At 43.5% G+C, this 23,008-nt stretch overlaps 1 protein-coding gene across 30 annotated transcripts in view; it reads right to left on the minus strand.

Moving 5' to 3' along the window:
- BIN1 (bridging integrator 1) overlaps window positions 1–23,008 on the minus strand; it is a 95,835-nt gene that overhangs the window by 41,776 nt on the left and 31,051 nt on the right. For all 30 annotated transcript variants that reach the window (XM_071746767.1, XM_071746765.1, XM_071746781.1 and 27 more), the window contains exons 2-5: window positions 13,316–13,396; window positions 6,376–6,430; window positions 5,825–5,919; window positions 3,829–3,924 (exon numbers count right to left, since the gene is read on the minus strand). In XM_071746767.1, coding sequence (XP_071602868.1) covers window positions 3,829–3,924; window positions 5,825–5,919; window positions 6,376–6,430; window positions 13,316–13,396 — 327 coding nt within the window. The remainder of the gene's footprint in view (window positions 1–3,828; window positions 3,925–5,824; window positions 5,920–6,375; window positions 6,431–13,315; window positions 13,397–23,008) is intronic.

The raw sequence follows: 23,008 nt of genomic DNA on the forward strand, positions 1-23,008 counted from the left end.
CTCATGTTCAGGAATGGAGTCCTGTTGGGTCCATAGGTGAGAATCTGGAACAGACAGAGGCCTGATCTTCCATTACCCCTCTTCATCTAAGGTGCCTCAGGCTCTCTGCTCCAGAGATTCACCTTGGCAAAGATCAGGCTCACTGGATTATAAACCTTCTGTCTCCCTTAGACCCTCAAGCCTGTGCTCTCTACAAACACTCCAGACGTCTGAGTTGGAGGAAGAGGTCTTCCCAGCCTGACCTTAGCATGACCCCAGCTTGAATAGCCAGGGCCAGTGTCAGTAATCAGCAGACTAGAGAGAGACTGGAGAACTGCAGTGAAAAGGCATGGCAAGGAGCCAGGAGGGTTTCTAATTAACCACAGCACCCAGGGACCCTATGAAGAATCATGATTGGGATTTACTTGCAAAAACAAAATCCCCCTCTCCACTGCACTTGGCAGGAAGATGTGGTCTCCTATCCCCAGCCTCCTGCTGATAAGCTGCAAAACCACACTCAAGGCTGATCTTTCTGCCAGACCAGCTGGGACCAGTTCACACATCTACACATGCTCCACTGCCCTTACAGCACAGGCTGATGCAGCTCTGTGTGAGTCAGGGCAGATCTGCAGGATCTCAGCCACATGCAGTGCTCAGCTCACTCCAACAGAGAAATCACGAAGAAGCTGAGCCACTTGGGAATCAAGGTCACTAGAAGACACCTCCCTGACATCACACTGGCCCCCGCCCCCCACCACCACAGACATGGGGTGTCAGAAGGAAATTCCAGCAGTATGTCAATCTCCAAGATGCTAGTTATTGCATCTTATACACACAGCAGATAAGACATATGTTCAGACTAAGGATTTAGGAGAAAGGATTTTTCCTCTAGGTCAGACTGGAAGAGATAGCTGGAGTTTTGCCCAGCTCTCTGACGTGGCAAACAGCCACCTCTATGTTTCCCTTCCACCTCACCAGGGAGTTTGATTCAAAATGATCCATCCTCAAGAAGGTCAATCCTGCTCTTTTTTGCAGCCCCCTTCTAGCCCTCACCCTCACATTTCTACCAGAGTACATAGAAATGCTTTCAAGGTACAGATACACTGCAAGCTCTCCTAGAGTAACCCCTATCACACAGTTGCCTGTGTTGGCAGCAATGGGACCTAGACCAGTCCTGGAAGGTGGGAAGCTTCCTTGTATGACTCTAGGAGAGCTGCAGCTACCCACCACTTTCTAATTTTAAAAGCTGAACTCCAATAGAGTTTACTGCTTTGCAATAAATCCACCTTAATTTAGGCCCCTGTTAAAAAAAAAAAAAAAAAAAAAAAAGCACAGAAAAGCCCACAACCCAAATCACCACAACTAACTCCCTCACTCCCCACCACTTACTGGTGTTTGATTTTAAACCTAGTAAAAACAGGGTAAAACAGGGTACCAGTTTCAGTGCAAGACAGAAAATCACTGGTTCCACAGCTATTCAGAGCTTGTGTTAGGGCTTCTATCTTCTCTGGGCTCATGACAGATATCTCTACTCTTACTGTATATTCTGCAACCTTGGCCAAATTCCACTCAGAAATACTACAGATTATGCAAGATTCCTAACTCCAAGGAGCAAGAAATACTTATCTGCAAAGAAAGGATGAAGTCCCTTTGGCATTCCCGTTTTTCATGTTAGAGAAGACAGGGAGGCTTTATTTACCCCTCCCCACCCAACATTTAAAAATTATTCCCTTTAAGTACAAAAATTTCTTGATTTCACTTTCCTATTGTGGATCCAGTTGGAACTCAAAAAAAATCAGGCAATTTTTCCAGTTCCTCAAGTGAAGGAGATTTCCAAATATGTTAGAATTTAACAAAAAAAAATACATGCATGATCTCACTCATCACACATTTGTATTACTGGGCCATTAACCAAATACAGGCCTTCACATAGCTAAATTAAAATAATCTTCTCTCCATAAATCACGTTTTGTTAGCACAGAAATGCCAGAATTCCAGGAAAAGCAGAAAATCCTCTTTTGTGGAAAACACAAAACAGGAAACGATTACCACAACAACCAAAATCAACTGAAATATTCTATAAATCACATAAAACTGGGCTTTTTTTGCCTGTCATCCTCAACAGCTCTCATTGCTCAAATGAAACCAAAATATGCTTTTGTAAACTGCAGCAACCTTCAGCAAGAGTATTTATTTCTACCAACTGAAGAAACCAGACTTGATGTGAGCACTACTCACTGCTCTGGGGTAAGGAGGATGATGCATTCAGCTGAATTACCAATAATAACATGCTGACTTTTTAAAATTTATGCCAGTGAAAGCCTTTTTTAAACAAATAGCAGACTCTTGGGAAACACATCCATACCTTATTGTAGGAACCAACAGAAAACCAAATTCTCGCTCATTTTAGGAAGGGAAGCAGAGGTGAGTAAAGCTCTCTTAAAAGCATTACTTAAATGGTGCATAAAATTGTTTTAACTTCCCATTTTCTAGAGCATTATCTGGACACTGACAAAGGGACATTGGTAATAAACACCTTAGTGGCCCATTTGGAAAGCTGAGGGCATCTATGTGAGGTCAGTGCCTAACATGAATTTTGGTGGAATTTGGCTGGTCCCAGTCTTGTGCTCCTTTTAAAATTCCACCATAAAGCCCCAGTGGGACCCCAGCAGAACTAAAAAAAATCCCAAAGACACTAAGCATGGAAGAAACATGACACTCTGAGGTGACCCAACACGTATCCAATAAAGATGGTAAGATGTTATTTGGATTGAAACAATGCAGGAGTCTGAGTCTATAACGAGCCTGAAATAAAACCTTCTGCTTAGGAAGCAGTGCATGAGCCTCTGTGCTGCCAACTGAGGCACACAGCATCACAGCATGGGGAATGATCAGCTCTACGGCCTTGAGCAGGTGGAAAGCCACAGTAAGCCTCTTTGCCCTTCACCACTTCACATTTCCAGGGAAAGAAGAGGGTGGAAAAATGAAGCAAAACCAAGAAGCTGCAGGAGGCAAAGACACTGCTGCTGAGGGCTCATTCTACAGGGCTGTGACCTACCCCCCGTTGGTACAGCATGATCCTCCTGAAGTGACAAATATTGGCAAATGTTTTGAGAGATGTGGTGGGGAAAGGGTTGTTTTTGCTGGGATGAAGCCAAGCTGATACTTCCCATATGGTGTTATCATTACTACCACTTCCATATGGTGAAGACATATCCTGCATTACCTCCTCAAAACATACAGAGAAGACAATTGTGGCGGAAAGCAGAGAACAGCATTCAAATCCATCTCCTCAGATACTATCTTCCCTCAAAAGAAGATATCCAGTATATAGAAGATATTCAGAAATATCCAATATTCCCTCTTCATGCAAAAGGGTGGTTATAGACATAGAAGACTTAAAGGGATGCACAGAAATCTGCCTTCCATGCCAGCCACTACCTACAAAGCACATTTGCCACTCACTACTTCCTCAATGCTTTTTACTTAGAAGGAAGTTAAAAACCCAAAGAAAGAAACTGGAAAGAAAGCCTAAAAGCTTGAGTTATTGCTAACACAGCCCTTCTGCACTGTGGCACAATAAGAAACTTAATGGATTCTCCTGTTTCACACTGATGTTGTCTTCAGCATCTTTCCCCTGGGTGCTTCACTCTCATTTCAAGCCTAAAAGGAGTACATAACTTTTACACACGACCCAGAGCTGCAATGATCTTGGCTGCTCTAAAAGGAGACCTTGCAGCAGCACAGCACACACATCTTCCTGAAGAAGATGGGGAAGCAAGAAATTGATTCTCAAGAGGTTTCATCTGCTGTGACTCTCTAGATCAAAAGGTTTAAAGAAAATCTTACTTTAATATCTGGAAATTGGCCAAGATACGTATCCATGGTCAGAAGTGCCTGATCCACCAGCTTCTGATGAAAATCCGTCCAGAGGAGATCATTGTTCTGAAAAACAAAAGTAGTGAGCTAACTATTAAGAGCAAAAAGCTTTGCATTTCTGTTTTTCTCCACCAGTGCTACAGTCAACAATTTCAGTGCCCCAGAGTTCTTAAGAAATAGTAATTTATTTGGAAAAACTATGGACCAGAGAAACTACTTGAGAAGAGAGGTCATTACAGATACGTGGAAACAGAGAGGAAAGCCTGACCTTGCTAATTCAGGTGATCTCTGCAAGGACACAGCACCCTTTGTGAACCTTCCTTTGAGGTCCTGTCTTTCCCCCCACAGCCCAAGTCCACACAACAGAAGGGAAGATGGAGGCCAGGATGGCTTCACCTCCTTCTCCCAGCACAAAAATCAGACACCTGATACCACTAGGCACCATTTCTGCTTTTCATAACAACACAGCTTTCTGGAAGACAATGAACAGAAAGCTCTTCCTGCCATCTTTGGCCCTCACACCACCAACCTCCACAGCCTAATGGAGGTCACATCCAAGCTTTGTGCCCTAACCTGTGCACACTTAAGCACAGATCTTATCCCAGGCACAGTAGCTTCCCATCAACACCTTGGATTAGGTGGTAATTGCCCCTCTCTCCTGTTTTTCCACTTGAACAAAGGTTTTTGACTAAAGTGTTCAGGAAAAATGCCCAGGTTATGAAAGAATTTTTTTTTTTTTTTACAGGAATTGCACTTTTCTCCTGTCTGCCTTTTCCTGAAAGAGAGAAAAGAGAGAAATATAAACAAAGGCACATTAAAGAGGGAGGTGGATAGCTGGAAACAATCCTGTAAATCATCAGAGGCAGGACCCCTACAGTTAGGTCTCAGGACTCATGCTCCCTTTGAACTCTCTAGCTTCAATTCTCTGAAGGTCAGTCTCCCAGTATACACTGCAATGGCTCAGAAAGAAACAAGACCAGCAGAGACAGTTAAGACAAAACAGCTGAATTACCACTCCATTTTTTACCATAACAGCACTTCCTAATGTAAAGTTTCCATGTTAATGCAAGAATTGACCTGGAAATGTTCAGGTTTTGTTTGATTTATCTGCTTTGAAGCCAGTATTTCCTGGGCAAGATGCAGATGTTATTTCAGGTGAGATTTTTCTGCAGGGGAGAGCAGAGGAAGGGAAGAATCCTCCTCCTGCTCTCCTCTCTGTTTCTTCCCCACTGCTTCAGTGCCACAGACAGCTGCAGATAAGCTCAGTCCTGCAGCCTCATGGCAGATGGATTCACAAAGCTGAATTACCACAGGTGCTGCTCAACAGAACAGCTGGGCAAGAGAGCAGAGAGCACCCACCTCCAGCTGGACCCACTGCACACACAACCCAAGGGGGATCCATACTGTCAAATAACAGGCTGTGCCATAAGCTCCACAGAAAGCTTGGACAAGTTGGACAGACATCCCCTCACCAAGGGATGAGAAGAACAGTAGGTTGGAGTGACACATGGCTCAGCCAAACATGGTTGCAAACAAAAGATGGCAGCTGGTGATACTGCTCTGAGTGGTAGGTTGTTGCAGCAACACAACAGCTGCTCTGATCATGCTTTGGCCATAGATTTAACCTCTCCTTTCTCTTGTACAGAGCATAAGCAATACACCCCGATGACACCACTGACTCTTTTGGCATTCTGTCCCTGTTTAGCCACTGCTGGGAGAACAAATTGCTTGTGGCATAAGCATATGGCTCTGTGTAGCACCCAAGCATCTGGGGGCAGTGTCCTACACAGACAAAAATACAGGCCACATCCCCTTCAGCTTTCCCTTCTTTCCAATGCTGAGTTTGTCTCTCCAAGTCTTCTGCGAAGCCATTTGCCTGAACAAATATGGCTCATGGACATAGCTTCCACTGACATCTCCACTGACAGGCCAAGCTTGATGACCCCCACACCCTGGACAGTCTTACCTCTGCTATTTTATTTGTGTCATCTCTCCCAGGCCAATCAGGCTCATAAACCTCCTGCAAACACTCCGTCAGCTTCTTGGAGGCCTCATGCATGGCTAGGAAAGAAGAAGTAACTGCTTCAGAAAGAAGGAAATAGTGTTTTCCTCACAGTTTAACCCTCACCCTGAGGAATGGGGACATAGGAGCATTATAGCAAATACTAAGCTCCTCCTTACAGAACATTTGTCCCTTGGTAACACAGAAATGGAAAATAACCAGAGGGAGAACGGAACAGAGGATGCAGATGTATCAAACCCTTTGTGTTTGTTCTCCCCTAGCAGAAGATAGGAGAGTCTATCTGCTAAGACAGCACCACCTGTTTGACATCAAAGCACATCCCCATTCCATCCCATCTGGTCCTGAAGGATTCTGAAAGATCTCCCACTCAGACAAGGATGACCTTTCCTACAGCTCACACCTGAGGAAACACCAGGAAGGGGAAAGATGCAGAAACTTCACTGCATAGGTGAGCACAAGAGGGGGAAACAATCCTATGTGTATGCAGATCTTACCTTTTACAGAAGCCAAGTAAGTTCGGAGGTCCTTCTGCAGCCGTGTGCCTTCAGACTGTGAACATAGAAAGAACAACATCAGTTATTCTCTCATATAAAAATAGTGTAAAAAGGAAGATTCAAGCACTTCTATAAATAAAGAAAAACTGTTTTGCAGATGGACTACACACCAGCCCTGTGACCACATGAGAAATAAATGTTAACAGGAAGACCACACAGCCCTCTGGCTTGGCAAACCCACAGCCAGTGACCTGTAGGCATGTTTGGTCAACAACCCCCAAGATATCAAGTAACTTTATGTGGACAAAGCTGTGATTAACTCTTCTCAGCAGAGCCAGCTTTAGTGTTTTGAATGCATACAAGCAGCTAAACAAAATTGCTTAGGGCAACAATTAGTTTATAAGCCAAAGTCTAGTGAGTCTATGCAACAAATGTAACTGAAGAGGGTCTGAAGGATATAGAAGATGGACGCAATCAATTTATTTAGTATTGGTTTGGGAACAGTTTAGAGCACCATTTTTTCTTGCCATACTGGAAATCAGAACCCCGTTTGAAAGTGGGTAACAAGGACTGGGTCTCTGACCTGCCCAAACATCTTGTATAAATTGTCATGTGCAGCAGGGCTTGGAAATACAGAGGTGATTTGCTTTTGTAATTTAGCTTTGCTATGGAAGTGGCCTGCAAGCAGCAGACCTCACTCACCTGAAAAGGCTTAAACCCAGACATTGGGCTGAGTTTTGCCAGTTAGAGCTTTCAGATGACATAGCTGAGTGTAGTACGAGCACCCCATTTAGAAAGGGTCATGGCTATTTTTCCAGCAAAGCTGGTTCAGCCACGCACATGTATATCCACTCCCCATATATCTGCTCTCCTGTACTAGCATAAGGACACTCAGGCCCACATCCCCTCTACCTTGCCACATGTCATTGACGGTGGTGCAAAGCAGACAGGGAAATACTCCCAAATCCAGAAGTAATGTTATAAAAACAGTCCCAGTAGCATTATACAAACAGAAAATAAAAGGAAAATTAAGGCTTGATAAGTTCACACAAAAAATGTCAAAGCAAGGGAAGAAGAAAACATTGAGGACACATGTGCAGACAATCTCTAGAGCATACAAAAAGTACAGAAGAAGTCTGAGAAGCAAAGATCTGTTATAAAAGGGTTTCCCTTACCCTGTGGTATCTCACTGGGGCCTCACTATCCCCCAAACAGCTGTAAAAAAAACAAGAATGCGGGAAAGCGAAAACTACACCTCACACCTTCCTCACAGCCTGCTGCCATTTCTCCTCTTGTGTCCCATTGGAAGGGGGGCTCCAGCATAATTAATTTTGACAGCTGAAGACAAGTCCAGAGATGGGAAACTCACAGGACACCTCTGACAGCTGCTTTAGAGCTACTAGCTTCAAAAGCAGATGTTTCCCATCAGCCCTCCCCATCACTCAGGCATCTTGCCTCAGCTGAGCTCATACTGTGATCACTTGTGCTCTGAGTGCAGCTGTGCTCCCTAAGCAAAAACTAAATCTACCCCACTGTTGAAGTGGCAATGCTAGCATAGTTTTGTGGAAAAATCCATCTGCTTCCAACACCAAGGTCCAATTTGTTTTCCTTGCCTCGAAAGTTCTGGATGAGTTCATGCCTGTTCTTTTCCTATTTCTATCAACATAGGAAACAAGGGATGGGAAAGAGCTGGCCACTTCTGTAAAAAAAGTCAGACTCTGAGTCTGGAGAAGCATTAGGAACAGACCCAAAGAGAGTATGAGAGGAAAAGAATCACGACCACATTGCTGCAGAAGTCCTAGAGGTTCTCAAAACACAGAGCAAACAAATCCTGGCGTAAGGTGAATGTGGAAACCTGGCTTAGATGAGACCTTTCTAGCAGTGCAATCAGAGACCAGCAGGAAAAAGGTGCCAGAGTAATCAGAGAATACACACAGAGAACCATCAGGGAAGCTGAGCTGACAAGCAGAAGTCCAATCCATCTGTAATGTGTGTTTGCTTGTGCCTGACGAAGGAAGTAAGAAAGACAGAGGAAAGCAGTGCTGTCTTCCTAGAACTGGTCCATGTTAGAAATCACAGACTGGAACTGGTAGGATCAGATGTCAGAACAAAAGAGGCACAGAAGAAAATATCATGCAAAATTCCTCAGGTAAGATGATTATCCAGCAGCTGTATAATTTTTAAATTTATGAAATTTGAACATATAGTTTGAGGTTATCAGACACTAATAAGCAGGGAAGGTCCTTTGCAGAACTTGCCCACCATACACTTGGGCAATGCAATGTCTAGAACTTAAAATTTTAGCACCTAAAATAAGAAATCACCTTTATAATTTCACCCACACTTGCCCAAGTCCTCTCCAAGCAGCACATGACAGAACCCAGACTTACAAATTCTTAAGTCTTGATACTCTGTCCCAAAACCCAAAGGATCCCAAAACAAGGATAAAGGCATCTTTTGAAAGGTACACCAGCACAATTAGAAACATCAAATCCAGATTTTTTGCTAGACCAACTGAAAAACCTGCAAGTCAGGGCCCAAGTACCAGAGTAATTGCAGCAATGCACAACTAGCCTGCTGCCTTCTCCAGGCATCCTCAGCACCATCTGTCTCACCGCCGTGTGCAGTCCAGACAGTACCAAGTGCTGCATCTTGCAACTAGAATTGTCCCTCTCAGTCACCCCTTGCTGATGCTTAAAGCCAGAGATACAGCTCATCTCCCTGGAATCACCTAAGCCTCTTAACAGGACCAAGTCTGCCAGTGAAAGTGAACAGACTTTACATCCTGTACAATCTGCAATCAGCAAGATTTTCAGAGTTTTGCCATGAATCCCGTTTCCACAGCAACCCTGGGCATCTGGAGTTCCCATCCACGTCACTCTTTGGCATTTCCAGTGCTTCAGTCCTTGTGCACCAGCAAAGAAGCTCCCTCATTTGCTACAAGAGTTTCTTTTTGTTATTTTAAGCATTAATGCTTTCCCAAGAAATTCTGGCAAGTGCTTTCTCTCTGCATGTGCAGCATCTGCTCTTTTGAAGCAGGCTATAGTGAGCTGTCAAGGACAGCCACAATTCTGCATAAACACCTCTATCAACACAGTTGGACACTGTCAAATGTTCTACAGAACAGAAGCCTTCAACGCCCTTGAGTGCACTTTTAAAAGATGCTTCCTAAGATCAAAGGAAAAAAAAAAGCAGTAGGTAAGACAGTTAAACTGGAATCTGGAAAGTTAATCCACGTTCCATTTATTGAAGAGCAGTAAGTGTAAGCATATGGAGAGGGTAGTTATGGGAATATGGATGAATCTAAAGATGTTAGGATTAGACTAGAAAAATATAATAGCATACAAAAATGTAAAAAAAAAACAAAACATGGGTGCATATTTTTATCAGAGTAACAAAACTCCACAAAAGGAAATTAAGATTGTGACAAAAATTGAAGAGCAGTGCCAATTCTGAACCCCATATTAATTTTTCATCCCTGCACTAACAAAGTGTCTTAAAACCTTCATACAGGGATAATGACACTGCATCTTGATTTAGAACTGACTGCAGTAAGTTGTTCTACTCAAACACACGACTGTCATCTTGTTTGAGCAGATTTTGCCACACATGCAGTCACAGTGTAATTCAACCCCATAAGCCTCCAATACAACCAGATATAAGGGACAGTATGTACAGCAAGATGCATATTTAAAAATAGAAGTGCTACTCTTGGTGGGCTGGAAGAGCTCTCTCACTAAAGAACTAATGAACCACCTATACTTACTGCGCTGTTAAATTACAACACAAGAATGGTTTGGTTTCTCTTTGTACTTTCTTGTTTTGTTGGGAGGTTGTTGTTGACTAAGCATGCAATTTTCTGTAGAGCTGTTTCTTGGTAGTAGACAGGTTTCCTAAAACTCCTTTTTCCCCATTTTCAAGAGAAATTCTTTCATCCTAATATTAGATTGCAATCCCTTCTTTACATATCCCCCCTAGTTTTGCAGTTCTAATGGGAAGGATTTTTATTATCAGCAGGGATGTTCTTCACCTGAGAGGAACAGGTAATATCCCACTCTAGACTACATTAATACAGAGCTGGAAGAGCAGACTGTGGAATTAGAAAAGGTGGGAGGAGCAATATATTGAAACAACTGTTCCAAATAAGCCCCCCTCAGCAAAACTTCAGAGCTGTTGAGATACAAAGCATGAACAACAGGTGAGAAGGCCCCATCCTGGGGTACCAAGCAAACTGGTACACTTGTTCTGCTACGTAGGGCCAAAATGGCCTTCATGCTGGGCATGAAGGGTTCTTGCCTGCACAAAAAATCTCTCTCACAGATGCTGACTGTAATGGTCCAAAGCCAAATCTATGTTTGAGCAGAGATTCAACGCCACGCTGCCTGCCCTACAGGCTGAGGCTGTGCAGAACACTGGAGGGTATGGACAGAGATGGATGCAGTGCATGCCAACAGCAGCTTGTCTCTCATGCATTTGGTGTGAAACACTGTAAACCAACTCAGAACTTCAACACTAGTACAGCTCACAAAAGGTACCAAAACCCAGGCACTCTGCCAGGCAGCAACACATGGTGCTAGGTATGAGGGCTGCCACCAGCCTCCCACTCTTTGATTCTCCAGCAACAATTTCAAATGAAGTGGAAGAGAAGCCAAAGCCTGGCACACTTTGAGCAGAAGCTGTGTTGCACCTCTGCAGCAGGCCTGGTCTGCAAGGACAATATCCAGCACAGCCCTTTTGTGTTGGTGCCTGAACAGAACTGACAATTAGAAAGGGAAGGAGGAGGGAGCCTTCAGAAGGTTGATTGCCAAAGATAATATGCCATGAAGGAGTAATATGGGGGCCAGATGTGCTGCTAGTCAAGCCCTCAAGTGACACAGATGAGCTCTGTGGCCCTGCAGAAGAATGGTAATGTGAGGTTTATTTGTCATGCAGCAAATCCATCCATCTGACCGAAAAAGCTCCTGCCATTCAGAGACCTCAGAATAGTCCTCTCATATGAACCTGAACAGAAAGAGAGCTGGGAAGTGCAATGTTTTCCCTTATGTCCATTCAACCACCATTTGAAAGAACCACAAGGCAACCTGGCTGAAAAAGAGGGATTTTTTTTGACCTGTTCTCCATTCATTGAAATACACATGGTGCTGAAGTGGTCCATCACAATCATTAGAATCAGAGGAGTCTCTAATCAAGCAGCCAACAGGGCCACTACCCGGTCCCTCCCCAGCCATTTCCACGGGAGAGCTGTTTTGTCACAAGCCTGCAACAAAAGATCAGCTTTCTTCCAAACTTACACATTTCCCACTGGAGAAGACTGTGCAAGGAAAGACCATAGAAATCCCACACATAGCTACACTAAACACGTGTATAGAAATAAAAACAGCTGTGTATTTGTTAAAAGTTTTTTCCTCACTGTGTTTGACACCACAACAAATCCTCAGCCCTGGATATTCTAAGAATCCAGCTAACTCACATTTACACTTTGACTTGTAAAAAAACTTTACTTCAGTAATAGGGAAACTGACGGCCAAAACAAAACCAGCAGACCCCAAGAAGGAAATGCAAAGCAGTCTGCAGCTCCTTTGATAAATTATTTAGAGACTTTAGTTCATGCAAGAACTTGCTTCTGCAAGACAGGAAAAGAAATTCAGCTTCTTGGTGCACCACTGGAACTCATGACTTTGGAAACTGAAAAGCCATCCCAGACAGCCAGATCGTTTGAATGTGAGTTTTTCAGTATTCCTCCTTTAAAAAGCCTATTTCCTGATTGCCAGCACTTAAAAATTATACAGAAAAGTCACACCTGGTAACATGATGTTGTCAGAAAGAAGCCAAACTCTGTTCCTCCATGTACAAGAGAATATCACTGGTGAACATGCTATAGAGATGCTCTATGAACTTCTGGAGCAACAGCTACTACTGCTGCCAAGAGAATGAGCATTAGTCTCCAGGAATCTGCAGTCAGCTCCAGTTAAACATAAGTCAAAGTCAGACTGAAAGATTTTTATTATATTCAGCTGTGGCAAATCCCTTCTCAGCTGGTTTTGCAACATACAACCACATCTGCTGAGTCTTAACAGACACGACACAGCTGCCCCTAACAGCTCCAGAAAAAGGCCCTAAATATGTCAGGGCACAAAAGGGATAAAATATTTCTTTCATCAGAACCACCTGAGCTTTGGTGTGGCATACATTTCCCACCATGAAACAGAAACATGACTTTCCTGAATGCCATGCACTATGGTGTAAATCCCCTGGGGTAACTGATGTTTTCCCTTCCTCTGGACTGCTAAAAGTTTCAAATTAAAAAAACAAACCAAAGCAAAACAAAACTGACTAGCAAGGGTGGGGGGAAATTGCTGGAGTGTTATAATATTTTTGTGGCTACAATGTGGGATGAAGCACACCCATGAATCTTTTTTCAGGCCTGACACAGCAATTGGGCAAGGATGGGGAGGAAGTTAGATTTAGATTTAGCCATGGAAGGATGATCTCCTTTCAGTATTCACTTTCATTGTCTCTCTTGCCCTCCATTGCACTTAGGGGCCTGAATGTGCCTTCTTCCACTTTACTTTGATTTGTGGTCAGTTTCCTAACCCATCCATCTTTCAGAGACACAACATGGCTACTTATCTCCTTCCAGCCCAACAGTAAAAGCTACATTACAAAGCTGCCAACTGAAGGAAGTGTTCTCCTTATTTCTTTTCCTAAACTTCAGTCTAGAACAAGTACTATTTTTCAGCATGCACTCTCCCTGACTACATGATAGGGACACTGGAACACACTGTTTAATTTCTCATAAGTGAACAGCTCTGAGTTGGGAGTCACTCCAATAGGCCTGTGGCATCATTTAACCTAGTGGGGTTTAACTGCATGTAGCACAGGATGATTGGAAGCTAATAGTGAAACCCAGGCTGTAATTACATATCTCAAATTATCTTACCAGCTGTTTGTTGAAGTTCTGCACGCACTGCTCGAACTGCTCATCTTTTGTCTCATCTGCTTTCCCAAGTTTCTGAAGGACCTGCAGAAGGAGAGGGGAAAGTTAAGAGGCTTCATACAAAAAGGTAGCAAAGCAGAAACAAAGAAACAGTTGCAAAGTTTTGCCCATGGTGATTAAGAAGATGAAAAGTCTCATTTATGCTTGCACACATTTTCTGTAATATTTCTCCACACAGTCATGGTTTAAAAAAAAAGCTCAAAGATGAATCCTGATGAGCTCAGACCTCTTTGCTGCACCAAAGAGCATGACTAAGGTTTGTCCACTGGTCTAATGATTTTTGCAGAAATGGCAAATGCAACTCAGTTGTTATCTCTTGAACCAGCAAGAAAAAAACCCACATCCCTAATGTCTTGTGTTGTGTGGTTACTCTTATCCTGATTTAACATTAGTCCAGACAGGGTTGGGTTTTTTGTTCCCAGAACACCTGGACTGTCCTCAGACATCGAAAGACATGCAGACACCTCCTTACAGTGAGAAGATGGCTGGAGCAGTGGAAGTCCCACCTTCTTTGCACGTTTTCTCACTGTGCACATACTTGTCAGGAGCTGGCTGCTGAGAGACACTGGGGACCTTACACCACAGATTGACATGACACTCAGACTAAGTGTCACATCTGAGAGTGCCAGCAGCCAGCCCTGTTCCCCTCCCTGCTTCTCTGCACAGCTCCCCATAGCCTGTAAAAAAACTCCTTATCAGACTACTTTCCTTATCACACTTCTCTACTAACAAACTCCACGCAGCTAAGTGGATCACTCCCAGGCTTTGAACAAAGCACTTCATTTTCTGGATAGGAAGGCAGGTCCATCACAAGAGGGCTGTGCAAACTTCAGCTGTGGAGGAGGGCACTAGATACTTGTCATGCAATTCCAGCAGCAGGGAGACAAGTATAAACTAAACTATAACTGGTTAGGCCCAATTACAACATGGATATCAATTGAAAATAAAACCTGACTGTGCCAAAAACTAAAAAAATACAATTAAAATAATAATAACAATAAAACAAAAAAAACCCAATAAAATAACAATTAAAATAAAAATTAAAATAAAAAGTAAGAATAAAAGTAAAAATAAGCATGGGAACCCTGGATGGCAAGAGCATTACTGCCCAAGAGGCAGAAAGGTCTGGAAAGATGAAGTCGCTTTCAATCTGCTGAGCTCATCAGTTTTTTAGTGAAAGGTCTGAGCCATCATGTTGAACACCTCCTGAAGAGAAGTGGGTCAAGACGGAAAAGCAGGTGCATGTTGCTGCCATCAGGTCTACAGGAAGGCCACTGGTAAAGTGTCCCTCAGTGCCACCCTGAGGAACTGCCAGGTAGCCATGACAGACACCCAAACCACTTTCCTCCAGCTCCCTTTGCTACACATGGAACTTCTCAGAGAATGTTAAAAGGTCATGTTTGGTCCCCCATATGGCATTGAGAGATCCATGCAACAGGATGTAGAACAGAGTATTTTCAGTTGGAAGGGATCTACAATAGTCATCTAAATCCAAAAGCCAATGCACCTACTGGCTCATTCTCATCTTTTCACAAAGCCAAGGTAGAGAACATTTGTGTTATGTCTATTTGGCTCACTTAGTTGCCCTCTCCCCCCTATAGGCACATATATTATCAGCTCTGTCCTTACTGCAATAACTGAATCTAGCACTCAACATGATAAATCAGTGCAGTCATTCAGTGCCCAGCTCCTAAGTCCCCTTATTTAGGCTGGGATTGGATGTCTAGGAGGGAATCACTGTTTTTCATTCTTCCTCTATTCAACAGCCTCTCTTCACCTCCAGAAATTGCCCAGGTATTCAAGTGCCAGCAAAAGAGAAGGGGGGAGGGGAAAGAACACACAGATAAAGACTGGACTCTTTGTGACCAAGAGCTGAACCAAAAACCTCCAGAGTTAGAAGCATAAGAAATGTCAGCAAAACTGCAGCTACAAGCACCAAACGTGCTTGGCAAACCTGTATATGCAGCAGGATGTAGAGAGCACGAATATCCCCTTCCTCCTTTCAGACCCTTGGCACGGAAGACCTTGCTGGAAAGGAGAAGTAGCAAATTTGGTTGGACAGGCAGAGTCCTGCACACCAGCCACTCGTGCCTCCTTTGTTCCTGGGAGGAGCTGCCGTGCCAGCAGGAGAGAGGGATTCAGTATGGCCCCATCTTTCTCATCAGGTGTCACAGTGACCCTCTTCCAGAAAAGTGCTGCTGAAAGGCCCTGTGTTCAGCTGTATTCCCCAAGGCAACCAGACCTATGGAGCATCAGATCTCCCTCCTGCTGGGTGACTTCCTATATGTCCAAGAGCACTAACACCCACCACCAACAGATACAGCACACAAGCTGCAAATTCCAGAGCAGATGTTCCCAGCTTGCAAATCAATAGAGTTGTTTGGGTTACAGAGGAGCTTTTTATGGGGCAATGCATCTGTTTGGCCAGTCAGGAGACTTCAATGCCTTCAGCCTTGAGGAGAGGGAAGGAGGCTGTTTAAGTGGGAGGAATTTGGGTTGCTGGGGTCAAAGGTTTAAAGCAGCCTCAATGCCTCCTGGTGTAAAACACTGAGCAGCACCCACAGACTATTCATTTTGTTGGTTGCATGACTGCTACCCACATGTCCAACAAGTTAATCTGCAGTTCCACTGCTCTTCCAGGGACAAGCATGCAGAGCTGGGGGTCATCTGGCCAGCTGAGATCTAGGTTCCAGTATGCTGAGGTGCTCTGCACCCTGTCCTGCAAAACAGGGGACACTGGAAAGGGTTCTACCTGACAGCTTATCACTACGGAAAAAACTCCTGCTGGAACAGCAATGCTCTGCTGAGGAGCAGCTCTGAATGAGGGGGGAAGAAGTAACAAGAAACTCTGCATCTTTCCACAGTGGTGACATGGTACAGGTGAAACAGAGGACTTTGGGATGCCAGCAGAGGAACAAGGCAAGGAAAACAAAACCAGTTGCGAATGAATCCTTGGCTACACCAAAAGACCTGTGCCTGCTTCCTATGATGTTCTCTAAGTTGGGAGGTGAAGGTTTGTGCTCCATACCCTCTAGTCCTATAGGTGAGTCCCAGCCATACAGCCACTTCTGTCCCTTTAATACTTGCTATGACACAGCAGAGACAACAGCCCTGGGCTGCAGCAGGGCAGGGGTTACCTTCTCATACTACTTTCCCTCAAAACCAGATCTGCCCCATACAAACAGCCCAAAGGTCAAACCCTATGGTCATTCAAGCAGCATAAAATTACAGCTCCACAAGGCTGGCCCTCAAGCCTGTTCCCAGCTCTCCCATCAAAGAGCCATGCAGGCAAGCTGTACTAACAAATCCCCCTAAACCACCCAGGGATGGAGCAGATGGCCCTGAGTGTGCTGGTGACTGAGGCATGTCTGTGCTCACTGCTAATAACCTGTGAGCTCAGAGGACAACTCCCATCCCAGGCTGGTACGTGCTGTCATAGGTCAGGCTATTCCGGGTGAGCCCCGGCTGCTCCCTCCCTTCCCCTGCAACAGTCTTTAATCCTCCAGCTTGCTGCAAAGCCAGATAAAGTTCCAATGGAAACTTCAGGCTCTTTGATAGCTATTAATGGAGCAGATTTACCAGGGTAAGAGTCAGGACTCCGCTGCAGCTCCCAGACCTCTGGATGGATCAGAGATGGTGTGATCTGTCAGCTGTTGTCTAGAGGCAAACCACACTGGGCAGCAGGCATGGATCTGGCATTTAAAAGATTAAAGAAGCAACCACAGCTCGGCTCCTTCCTCTGCCCTTGACCTGAGAAGTCCTAGCCCTGCACAAGGAGAGGGTCCATTTCAAGATGGTGCATGCTAGGGTAGAGGGAGGGAATACTTTGAATGAATCCAAAAAAAGACCTCATGGGACATATTTCAGGAGGGGTTCCAGGACTGCAGTACATTCTAGCCTTGGCTCACTATGGATTCACTATGACAGGAGGGGGATGTCATCCGAGGCAATGTTTTTAGCCTCAGGCACCAGATATATTTGAACACATGATTTTCCAGTATTGCTCAGAAACTAGGTTTCTTCCAACAATTAGCTAGATCTGCAGGTGATAAACCAGAACTACAGGCACCTGACCAACAAGTACAGCAACTCCAACAGAGCCAAATTCCACCCATGGGACCCAAGTTTTCCCTGCATTTCAATAGAAGGAACAAGGAGACTCAGAGTTTGACTTAAGTTTTAAAAGCATTTTAAGATTCTAGAAGAGAAGATGTTATTAACAAATAAGTAAATTATCATATTCCTCTCATATCATGGATGTATCTGTTGCAGACGGAACTGTCTAAAGGAAGCTTTGAATTGATATATTTCACAAAGTGAGGTAACAGAAGAAACGTCAGAGAAATCAGAAATCCTCTGTATCAGCAATGTGGCATCCTGCTAGCAATGGTCAGAAAAGTAAAGGCATAAAATAGCCTTTAAAACCAACAACATTTTCCCAACAAAACAAAGTTTATTTAGGGAAATTCAAGCTGCAGGTTATTCTGGAAAGCAAAATTGCAAAACTGACAGCATGACTGAGCATTACCTAAAAACCAGTTTTGTAGAACTCAAAAGGAAGCATCTCGAGTAGCTGTCTTTTTTTTTTTTTTTTTTTCCTATGTGGAGGAGGAAGCATTTCCAAAGTGCAAACCCCTGCAGTGCTTAGCACAGGGTCTCTCCATGCTCTGCTTCAAGCACTGGGCATGAAGGGAATGGAGATCTGAAGATCAGCCCTGTGACCACCAAACTCTCTAGAGATTGCTAGAACTGCAATCACCATTACAAACACTTGCCAGCAGTGCAGCAGAAGCTAGCATCAACAAGCAGTATCAGACCAACTAAAATGCAGTTCTGCTCTGGTCTAAAAAGTAGCTAACAGATTCATATTTATGCTTTCTATCAGCAAAATATACAACAGGTGCTTAATGCATCCACAGTTCTCACTCAGCACCTCTTCTGAAATATCAGTATCACCACAAGACCTGAAAACCCAATTATTTTCAGCAAACACCATGTAGGCCCCCTGTGTGACAGCAGTAACCTAATAAGACTACTTTTCATGGCATATGAGTCACCAAGGACAAAAACCAGCTCAGAGAATGCAGATGATAAGTAGGAAGGCAAAAAATAAACGCAGCTTGTAGATCCCAAACAGAGCTAAATCTTCATCTGAAACATCTTCATTTGGGGTGGGCTTGGCCCTGGTAAAGGGAGAATCATTAAACCCACAGCCAGAACAGACAACCTGAGCTCTGCAGGTCCACATCTTACTCCCCACTGTTACCAGAGAAGGGGCTGTGATTACATCTTACTCATATGAGCTTCATGCTCTTAAATCACTCCATCTCCTGACCCCTCATAAACGATGCCTCTGACTTCCTCAGTACCTGCCAACTCCAGGGCATTATCTCCAACTACCAGCTGGGCACAGAGCCAGTAAATACTGTGACTTATTTTTAATTACAACAAATTGGAATGTGCCAATGGGTCAACTAGCAACAGAACAAAAAAATCTCTGATCTCAGGATGCTGCCTATTCTTCCATGAAAGAAAGAGGGGGAGAGATAAAACTGTGCCCAAGTCAGATGGAAAGCACAAAGCCACACAACTTAATAAGGTACAGAGAAAGTTTCACAAGCTTTTTTAAGCCTGGTTTCTTCTCTACTCAAATGAAATGTGACTTGCTCAATGAAGCCAATTTCTGTGTATGGAATAATTTGTTTTTCACATTTAGATTCAAGGAAACAAAGCAAGAGCAGCAGCAGTAGTCCTGCTCTCCCTCTGACCCTCACTGGGAGCAGGGCACGTCCTCCTGCCCTACATGCCCGCCTTTGGGATGATTTTGGGAACAGCCTGGCTTTCCTCATGCAAGCCTGGCACAATTAAGTCTTTCTTTGAAACAACTGGACAAAGGAGGATGGGGGTGGAGAGGAAGAAACTCCAAAGATACTAATGATTCATTTTAAATTGAGAAAATTATTCCCATGGCTAAGCAATCAGCAAGACCCTCGGATCACCGGAAGATGGGAAAGGGCAATGTCACACTTGGCACAGATAGAGCAGTGCTTATTTGCTTCTTGCTTGCTGACAAGGTTGAATAGATCCTGCAAAACTTGGACATTGCCTCAGCCACTGGGCTAAGAGTTAGGAAATCAGGGTTCAATATAGCATTTGTTAAAGACTTCCTGAATGACCTGGAAAATCCATGCCCAGTGTCACATCCATCAAGCCATAAAGAGGACTGTTTCTTCTGCATGTCACAGAGTCACCAAATTTATCACTAGCATCCCCAGATAGCAAATGGTAAAGAGAAGTACAAAGACATGAAATGATCAGTTTTGGGTGCTCAGCTCAAGATACATTCAGTTTTTCACAGTTGTCCCTCTAATTAAAATACATTAAAGTCTGCCTATGTAACCATATTCTCAAATCCAATCTGACTTGGAAAGATCCAAACAACTAGAAATACAATTTTTGGGTCACATTGCAGTGTTGAAGTCTCTGAACAATCCCCACAAATATGCCAACAGTGCAGAATTTAAATCATTAAAATAGATTGCATGGAGTTCCTTTGCTAACTAAAGACTTTTTTAAAAGTTAGACAAGCATCTCAAGCATGAATTAGGCTGGACTGATCCCACCCCAATTGACTTTGTAAGGCTCTTCCAAAGCTAGTCTTCCCAAATCCTGAAGGTGACAGCAACAGAAGGTCAATCACACAATGGTCTCTGAAAAGGTCCCTTCCCAAGAAGGACCTCACTCCTTCCTCCCTATCACAGGGAGAAGTGTAACATCTATCCAAGTGTGATGAGGTAATGGCACATATAGCCTTTTGTCAAAGAAACACACATCACTGCCACCTTCCCTAAATGGCACCATACTGCACAATTTCTGCAGGAGTAAGAGTCACGTGCATTGCCTTGAAGGCTCAATTCAAATATCTGCCTCTGACAGCTGCTAAAGAGCAGGCCCACCATGACCTGCACCTTCAGGACACACCTCTCAAGTTCAACATAACTCAGTGTGGTCACATTGGGTTGCCTTACAAAGTTCATCCTTCTCCCTGACTCTATAGTGAACAGGGCTAAAAAAAGCAGCTCTGCTTTCTCATTCTGTATTATTTTCTGGTGAAATTTGCTTCCCCAAACAGCCCCAACAGGGCTCAGAGGCAATTCACAGCAACAAGCTTCACCAGGCTAAAATGAGCATCTGAAGAATAACACCCATGTTTCTGATCATGTCAGGTGTAAGACAAGATATAGAAACAAGCACAGCAGGTGCAGGACTTTTTTTAAGTCTAATGGCTTGGAACAATGGTCAGCTTATCCTTAAGGTTCAGTCATAAATAGTAATATCCCCAAGAAGGGGGTACACGAAGGACCTGTCCCATTTTTGAAGCTGCATGTTTTCAACACGCAGATGCATATTTTAGTGGTGTTTATTTTGTTTTCTAAGAGAAGCAAAGCTTGATGGAGAGATCTGGTCAGAACCCTGGATCTGGTGGGATTTTAGAAACATGTTTTTTTAAAAGTCCACCTGCTTTATTTCAGTATTCTCCTTTGAATACACTGCTGAAGGCTCCCCTTTTTCTACCAAATATTGTTTTCTGCAGTAGATTCTTCTGGTCCAAACTCTAGAGGCCTTCTTTGAAGTAACTGTAGGCTACAAGACTGTAGCAATGGTCCTATAGGGATAAGCTTAATCTGAACTGCACCATGGGCTTCACCCAAGACCTCAAGCAAATCTAAGTTATCATGCTCAGCCTTCCCCTCACGGAGTGAGGCAGTCAGTATCCACCATAAATGGATGCAAAGACTCAGCTAGGTGCCACACTGAAACCTCTCAAAATCAGCATGTAGAAACATGTTAATCATTACTACTACAGAAAGAATATTACTTTCTTAGTTGTATTCTCTGTGTTTTAAAGGTATTTAAATTACTTCACAGTACTCACTGAAGACGCATTGGAGCAAGCCTGTGAAATCTTTCATTCTGAAGATGCTTCCTTCTGTACTTGGCTCCCTTTGGGAACACTTTTCTCAAGTTACAGGATATCAAACATGGGATTCATATCACTGATAGTATTGCTTATCACACAATACATTATTATGCATAGTACTTAATTTCTGAATGTCCTATGGCCTAGGTTAACACAATCAGAAGAATTGGCCCAACCCTCAGACTGGCAGGGCAGGACAGCCAACAAGGGGAGGGAGAAAGCTCTGAGTGCTTTAGCTCTGCACATGGGTCAGCCTCTCATGTCCACTCCATAGCCTAAAGATAAGATTTTTGCAAATTCAAGTCATATAGTTTAGATGAGAAAGTATAACTGCTCCAAACATCAAAGATGGGAGCAGAGTTTTTTTGTAGATATTCTCCTGCCTATTTAAGGGAAAAAAATCTGTATTCTACAAGTGCTGGTTACTGCGTGGGTGTCTGTGTTGCTCAAGTTCTTGAACTGCACATATATTCACCTATACAACACTCACATACACAATTCTTGTATATTTCTGTGTAACTCACTTAAGATTTTAGGGCCCTAAGCAGACTGAACCACTGTAGGTGATGCTGGAGAAGAGTCTTAAGACCTGCAATAACTCACTTGCACACTATCATATGGATTTATTCACACAGACTACACTAGCTACAATGAGGAAGGCTTGTCAGGAGTTATTAACACTCTAATGAACCCTTAAAAGGTTATGCAAATTGTTATGGAAGGCAAAGGCATAATATTCCAGCACATTATATGGAATAATTCTGATTTCACATCCAAAGTGTTTATACTTATTATTATTCAGCCAGTTTATATGTTTCAGAAAGACAAATCCTGCAAAAGAAGGCAGAACCTGGCAAATCCTCATGATCTAAAAATAAGCAGTCATATTTTAAAAATGGTACATTAAAAACGCCCTGAGAAGCTTAAAATATCCAAATCTCTATTTGTCTTACTTTTTCTTTTTTCCTCTCTTTGCTGTACCTATGGGCTGCTACTTACAGAAAGCCTGGGAGCCCATTTGCCTATAGGTCTGAGCGACTGGGAATCAAACTGCACAAAGACTTGTGCATTTAAAAATCAAACCCAAAACATGGCTGCAATTTGCATTTTAGCTAATATGGCACTAGAGAAGTGAGTTTTGGTCGGTAATTAAGAGTGGTTCTGGAATAGCTGTCTGCTGACTGATTTCCACAATCCTCTTCTCTCCTAGGCTGGAGTACTCCTTTGCTGCTTTTATCTACTACACTGCCTGGAGCACTCAGAGAAACAAGCTAACAGCTTCTGTCTCTCCATTTCCCTCAGACTAGTACAAGATGGTCTTTTTCATCCTCTCACCTGGCCATACCTGACCTCATTTCTAGTGCTATTTGACAACCATTACACAAGTAGGCAGGAAACCCAAGTTAAACTTAACACCTACCTGTCCTGCCTCCAGTGGCCAACTACTCCCTGCAACCCCTCAGCAGCTTCCTGCTGATACCTTATGAACAGTTCTGCATTATGTGTTAAAAGTACATACACATGGACAGGAGTTGGACTTGATGATCCTGATGGCTCCCTTCCAACTCAGAAGATTCCATGGTTCTATGATAAGTATCTGATCTATGAAATCATGCATAATACACAGAGACTTCTGAAATTTGCCTTTATTCCAA

Source organism: Heliangelus exortis, chromosome 6 (assembly GCF_036169615.1).
Source record: "Heliangelus exortis chromosome 6, bHelExo1.hap1, whole genome shotgun sequence".
In the NCBI taxonomy this organism is placed as follows: Eukaryota; Metazoa; Chordata; class Aves; order Apodiformes; family Trochilidae; genus Heliangelus; species Heliangelus exortis.